We start from the raw sequence: 7,221 nt of genomic DNA on the forward strand, positions 1-7,221 counted from the left end.
TAGCCACTGGCCATATGTGACTGCTTACATTTTAATTTTAATTCATGAATATCAAATGAGATTTTAAGCTTGATTTCTCAGTTGCACTAGCCACATATGAAGTGTTCGGTACCACATGCGACTGACAGCTGCTATACTGAACAGTACCAGTATAGAACATTTCCGTCATCCCAGAAAGTTCTGTTGTACAGCACCATCAGGAGTCTTGGCACCTCCAAAAGTAATGCTTACCCCTAAACATCACCTGAAAGGTAGACCAAGAAGCTCTAACAGCTGCCTTTTGGCAGGCTGCTCCTTTCTGTAAATTCCAACAAAGAGCTAACTTAAGGACTTATCAGGACCTTTGTGCCCTGATGAAAGCCAGCATTTACATACAGTCCTCTCCTGTAGTAAGGGGTGGTACAGAGGCCCTAAGTCAGCACATCAGCCATGGGCTCCAGCTACTCAGAGCAGTAACCCTGGTGTCTGAAAGGCATGGCTGATTCTGAAAACTTACTCCAGTATAAACAGTTCCATAGATAATAATCGGAAGTGATTTAGATCTTTCTCCATTGACTTTACAAAGAGATTCTATTAGCTTCTGATTCTGAAATATAGGACATATTACTTCCTAAGTTAGGCTTTCTAGCTATTGTGTACATTCATAGACCATCTTTATAAAATACTTTCACACAGTCCAAAAAGATTCCTATGATATCTGTTCTGTGCAGTTGCTCTTAAATATAGTCCTATCTACTACACTTGCAAGTCTCATTGTTAACCTTCTTCAGAAGAGATAGCATAGCTAACTTTGGTCAGATGGCCCAACTTATGTGATAAAAAAAAATTCCTGTTTTTAGACCTGCATCTGATTTTGTTTGAGTATCCTACACACATAGACTGTGCTGACTCTACTGAATGATAGCATTGCTTGTGACTATATGGACAGAGCTCGGGAACTCTGATGTAATTGAGCCTCTCCCCTCATTATCTAGGGCCTATTTCTTACATGTAATCAACCCAAATCCTTTAACACTTCTACCTTGAAATGATTTTCCAGCCTTCTGGATCATCTCTGTTCAGCCTCAACCTCTCCACGTCCTTCACCCTTTTTAGGGCTTGAAGTTCAGTGCTCTGAACCCTAGTAAGATGATCCTTTCTCAAATCCTTATGTCACCTGTGGACTTGTTTAGCCCTGTGATGGGTTTTGACCCCTTAGTATATTACAATGTGACTGTGTGTTATTTTGCCACTTGGGTGCAAAGCCAGTTATTCTCTGTGTTATCTCAAACTTGTGTGTCTTGTATCTAGACTTTTTAAAATGTACCTCCCTGCTGTTGTGCCTATCAGACCCCATGGTGCTTGTTTCTGAGCTCAGGGAGCACCGAAAAAGGGAGTATTAGCCCTTAGCAGTGGCTTCAAGTCAGCAAGTCCTCCTGTGCCTTTCTTAATAACTCTGTTGCCTCCTTAGAGGCACCTGGGTATCTCAGTCGGTTAAGCATCCAACTTTGGCTCAGGTCATGACCTCACAGTTCATGAGTTCGAGCCCCGCATCAGGCTCTGTGCTGACAGCTCAGAGCCTGGAGTCTGCTTCGGATTCTCCGTCTCCCTTTCTCTCTGCCCCTCCCCCACTTGTTCTCTGTCTCTTTCTCTCTCAAAAATAAATAAACATTAAAAAATTATTTTAAATGACTCCATTGCCTCCTTAAGTGCATTCAGTAGTTCAACTTAGTGGAAGTCTGCGCCACCTGTTTTCTTGTTTTCCACTTCCTTAAATGAGACACAGAATCATCTAACGGAGCATTCCATTTTGATGTTTGACATACTAACAATAGTTAAGATTGAGTTGAGAATTAATTACTTGTAGTTCTCTTTTTGTTTGAATTTAGAATCTGCCTAACTTGCTTAGTCCAAAATTGCATCTTTAATGCTCGTTATCTTAGCAGCAGATAGTTAAGACTATCTGAATAGTCTTAACTAACAACTGTTATGTTTCACTCTCAGAACATTCTAACATTTCCCTTCTAAATTAAAGTAGGTAGAAAATTTCTTTGTCAAAGATGTAATAAACTGGGAAGCTTGAAGAACTACCTGTATAAGATCTAGACTGGTGTTGCTGTACCCACGGTCTCTTTCATAGCAATAATGTAGTACAGGAGTTGGCACACTATGGCCTGGGTGCCCAATCTGGCCCATCGCCTATGTTCACATGTAAAGTTTTATTGGAATATAGCAGTGAACATTCGTGTACACATTGCCTGTGGCTGCTTTCACGCTACAATGGCAGAAGTGAATAGTGGCAACAGCAACCATATGCCCTACACACCTAAAATATTTACCGTCTGGCCCTTTACAGAAAAAGATTTTTGACCCCTGGTAGAGTAAAAGCCCTTGCACTTGGGAGAGTAGTCAGAGGACCTCCATTCTGTCTACTCTTGATTTTATCTCTAAGTTGGCAGCGACCTTAACAGGTTGCTAAGCCTCTCTGGACCTCAGTTTCCTCATATGCAAAATGAGTCTCTTAGAATGAATTATCTCCTAAGATTATAATTCTATAAATCCATAAACTGCTTTGGAACCGTTTTTGCTGTTTTACATAATAGCTTTGCATTGAATATCCAAACCACATGCAGTCACTGAGTTGAGAGAACTAAATAAAGAAAACTGCTAACCATAAGATAAATTAGGAACTTGCTACTATTGTTTTAAAAGAATTTACCTCTCAAGGCTCTTTGAAGCAGTGCTTTCCTGGAAGAAGTTATTTCTAGATCTTTGATCACAGTAGTAACTAGACCATGCCTTGAGATATAAACCCACCATATTAAGAAACTCTGTTGAACTTCATTTGGAAATAAAAATAAAGCATCTCTAAAATTTAGTTTCAGTGTGTGGGAAACTTTTGATACATAAAAATTCCATTCCCACCCAGCTTTTTAGGGAACATGTATATATGTAAAATGAAATAAGCTTCTACTATANAATTCCGCATAAGGACCTCTCATACATTAACCCTAGACTTTCAGAAGTCTGAAAAGTTGGGGCTCCTGCCTGGCTCAGTCCGAAGAACTTGCAATTCTTGATCTCAGGGTTGTGAGTTCAAGTCCCACATTGGGTGTAGAGATTACTTAAAAATCTTTAAAACAAAAAACTAACAAGTTGCTTGGGATGATATCATCAAGAGCACTTCTCTGTTTTTTGCCCTTCCCTTTCTGAATTCAGTTCAATTCAACTTATATTTGTAGAAAGAAACCCTAACACGACCCCCCCCCAAAAATGAAACTTGTAGAAATGTGTTTCTTTTAGTGTTTTCATATATTTAATAAATGCCTAAAAAGATTTATCTTTCTGGGTCGCCTGGGTGGCTCAGTAGGTTAAACAACTGGCTCTTGATTTTGGCTCAGGTCATGATTGCCCAGTTCATGATATCAAGCCCCATGTCGGGCTCTGTGCTCCTTCTCTTCCTGCCCCTCCACCACACGTGCCCCGCTCCTTTCTTTCTCTCCCTCCCTCTCTCTCAAAATAAATAAACTTAAAAAAAAGATTTATTTTTCTTTTCAGAAAAATCCTCAAGTTCAATACTTAAAATGTAGACTGCGTAAGTGATTGAATCCTTAAACTACCTAAATGAGTAATTCCACCTCGACCAGCAAAAGGCTATGCTCACGTTCTAGCTCTATATTACTAAGCTTAGTGACAGTTTGCACTTACAAAATGCTTTACGGTTCACAAAACACTTTCATATACATTACAACTTTTGACAATCCTGTAAGGTAAGTTATGTCATTTTTAATACTGACTCAGGTAGTATCAGGCAGCTGGAAAGTGGACCAGCCAAGGAACATACCCAGATATTCTGACTCCCACCTAACAGTCGCACAATTGAACAGTTTCACAAAACAACTCATATTGTTCTAATTGTTACTGAAACAATTCCCAACATTTCTCCACCCAGCAGTCCTAAGGGATGTCACACACTCCAGATGACAGTAATTCTCAACGAGGAATCAGGGCAACCTATGCATGTTGTTTACAGAGTCACCTATAGGGGGCGCCTTGCTGGCTCAGTCAGTGGAGCGTGCAACTCTTGAGCTCAAGGTTGTGGGTTTGAGCCCCATGTTGGATAGAGAGATTACTTAAAAAATAAAATCTTTAAAAAAAATAATAAAAGGAGTTGTCTNTGGCCTGATTGATTGAGAGTAACACATAGTCACTGTTAACAAAAAGACGGGGGGCAGAGATTTTAAAAAAGGAAAAGTGACTCTTTCCTACTTCCCAGAGATAATGCTATTAACATTTTGGTATATGTTTGGTCTTTTTATCTATATTAACCTCTTTTTCCCCAAACTGAGGTCATACTACAGATTGTTTTAAAACCTTTTTTATGTAACTCACAAGCATCTTTCTGTTTTTTTAAACATCCTTCAGCATCATTTCGTAGTGTCTGCAGAATATTTCATTTTGTGGTACGTGATTGAGTTCAAGATGTAAATGGTTTCATGGACCTTCCCAATCCTCCCCGGTGTTTTCGTATATGCCCATGTGATTAATTTGAAAGAATCAAACTCATTTAAAAGCTATCCCTCTTCTAGTTGTCACCTCTTACAGGTTTGACTTTCTGAAAATCCTCATATTTGTTAATGAACTTTTTTATATGTATGTGTTTTAATATTTTTTCCCATGTTTTTGTTTTAGGGTGCAGTACTAGCAGCTGTGTCAAGTCACAAATTCAACTCGTTCTATGGTGACCCCCCCGAAGAGTTGCCAGATTTTTCCGAAGACCCTACCTCCTCAGGTAACTGGATCATTCGTTCATTAACCAGTGTGAATTATTTGGTGTCTACATCCTTTGTCTTCCACTGTAAATAAACTTTTCCTGTGAATCTAGTCAGATCTCCCAAGGAATTCTGAGGAAGTTTGTCAATAACCAAATTCCATCCATATGTGTCTGCTTCCTTTTAATTTTACTACCGAAGTTGCTTTCCCCTGCTCTTCCAAAACCACCATTTCTCTGTTTTCTTTTTACCTCAGAAATACTTCTTCCCTTTTTCCCACTCCAGACCCAACATCGCAGTTCATCCAATCCAATATTGTAGTCAGTCTTTTTGGATCTTTCTTATTACCTTACACCCCAACAAAAAACTTTATTATTTTTAACGTTTATTAATTTTGAGAGAGAGCATGCATGAGCAGGGGAGGGGCAGAGAAAGGGACAGAGAGAATCTCAAGCTCTTTCAGTGCAGAGCCCAACTCAGGGCTCAAATGCACAAACTGTGAGATCATGACCTGAACTGAAATCAAGAGTTGGGCACTTAACCAACTGAGCCACCCAGGCGCCCCCAACAAAAAAACTCCTGATACAGGATTTTCCCCTGTCAACCATGGCAGATCAGACCTTGGGACAATATTACTTTTAATTTTATCTTTCAATGTAAATGTGTCGTGTGAATAATCTCTCAAAACAACTTACAAGTTCCTCTCTTTTTTATGACGCCTATAACACATGTATACAAGCATTCATAGGAGAACACGAAAGGGTTACCTATTTGGATCAAATAGGTACTCCTGGGGGCGAAAAACCCACTGTTCAGAAAATTATTTTATAAAGTGCTCAGATTTCCATTTTATTAGTGAGGTATTCTCAAGGATCATTTATTAAAAATTTGTGGTATCCTGGGGCATCTGGGTGGCTCAGTCAGTTAAGGGTCCTACTTCAACTCAGGTCATGATCTCACAGTTCGTGGGTTTGAGCCCCACATTGGGCTTTGTGCTGACAGCTCAGAGCCTGGAGCCTGCTTCAGATTCTGTGCTTCCCTCTCTCTCTCGGCCCCTCTCCCACTCGTGCTCTCTCTGTCCCTCACAAATAAATGTTTAATAATATTTTAATAATAAAAAAATAAAAATCTGTAGCATCCATTTATACGTTTATATAAATGCACATATGTGTGTGTTATACTTTCAAAATTTCATTTATGTATGTATTTACATCTGAATCCTATGCCCTCCACCCTGAGCTTTTCTCCCTTCTCACATTAGAGTCCCTCAGTATCTGCCATGTGGTTGCCTTTGTGCTATTGGTTTGATGTTTGTACTTTTGGGCTGGCTCATTCGATGTTCGGTTTATTACCATTGGACTCAAGAAGCATTCTCACATCCATTCTCCCTTTATTGCTAGTGGTGGTCCTTCACCACTATGAGCATTCGTCAGTATTTCTGCTGCTTCCTTCCCTGTGTTTATACACGTATGTGCACAGACAAGTTCTCGTGCACACGTTTTCTTACCAGTTGGTATGTGCTTCTTACACCTGGTGGAAAAGAACGGGATTGAGTTTCCCCAGTACAGCCACTGTGTAGTTCCTCATTTTGACCTTCACCAATTGGGATGTGAATCTTCCTCTTTTGAGTGAAGGTGATTTCCAAAAACATTCAGAAATGGGAATCTCAGAAAAGATGACTCTCTGAAGAGAAAGCCTTGCTGGTTTCCTCTTGCTCTGACTTTGTGATTATCCAGAGCCCTTACCACATGAAAGGCAAGGCTGTAGTTACGTTTATAGGTACACTCCCCAGCTCCCTGTTGCTTCATATCTGTCTTTTTTTTTTTTTCCCTTCCAGTCCATTTTGTTCCCTCCACCTATAGCACTGGGGTTGGTGTTTGTTAGCTCAAAACATCTCCCTTCCCTCCACACTGTTTACATTAGACCCATCTAGTGCGAGTGGACCCAGTAATGGTGTTAAGTCATATTGTGACTACATGATGCAGCCACAAACTTGGACTATATTGAGACGTTTTCGGTCAAGATCTAATACCATTTTCATCTTAAAATCGGGTCTGGGGAGCAGTATGATACTTGAAATAGCTTCACAGACCTGACCTTTACTATTGCTCCTTAATATGTATCTCTGCCTGGTGAGAGTTTAATGAGCTTTTAAGTGTTCCTTTCTGTTAAAATGTCAGATTTTTCTTTTAGGGAAGGAATTGTCCATAGTTATAGACATGCTTAATTTTCCATCAAATACATTTTTATTGCCCAGTTTTTTGTTTTTCAGTACAGTCTGTAAGTGATATGGTCGAAATAGCTTCTGACTACAGCATTTGCTTTTTAAACAAAAATGAAATTTCCCCCACTGTCTTGCGGGTAGCCTGCTAGCTCTTGAATTAGTTGTTCACAATTTCACATTCCCTCTTGCTTCCCTTTCCTGCAGTCACACCTTTTTTTTTAAATTTCTGGATCTTAAAAATCTTGT

At 39.6% G+C, this 7,221-nt stretch overlaps 1 protein-coding gene across 1 annotated transcript in view; it reads left to right on the plus strand.

Moving 5' to 3' along the window:
- Positions 1 to 7,221, plus strand: part of CASK (calcium/calmodulin dependent serine protein kinase) — a gene marked incomplete at its 3' end in the record, with an annotated part of 276,912 nt that overhangs the window by 164,532 nt on the left and 105,159 nt on the right. Inside the window, exon 9 of the mRNA XM_077768526.1 lies at positions 4,672 to 4,771. Within this exon, the coding sequence (XP_077624652.1) occupies positions 4,672 to 4,771 (100 nt within the window). The remainder of the gene's footprint in view (positions 1 to 4,671; positions 4,772 to 7,221) is intronic.

Source organism: Crocuta crocuta, unplaced genomic scaffold (assembly GCF_008692635.1).
Source record: "Crocuta crocuta isolate KB4526 unplaced genomic scaffold, BGI_CrCroc_1.0 scaffold467, whole genome shotgun sequence".
In the NCBI taxonomy this organism is placed as follows: Eukaryota; Metazoa; Chordata; class Mammalia; order Carnivora; family Hyaenidae; genus Crocuta; species Crocuta crocuta.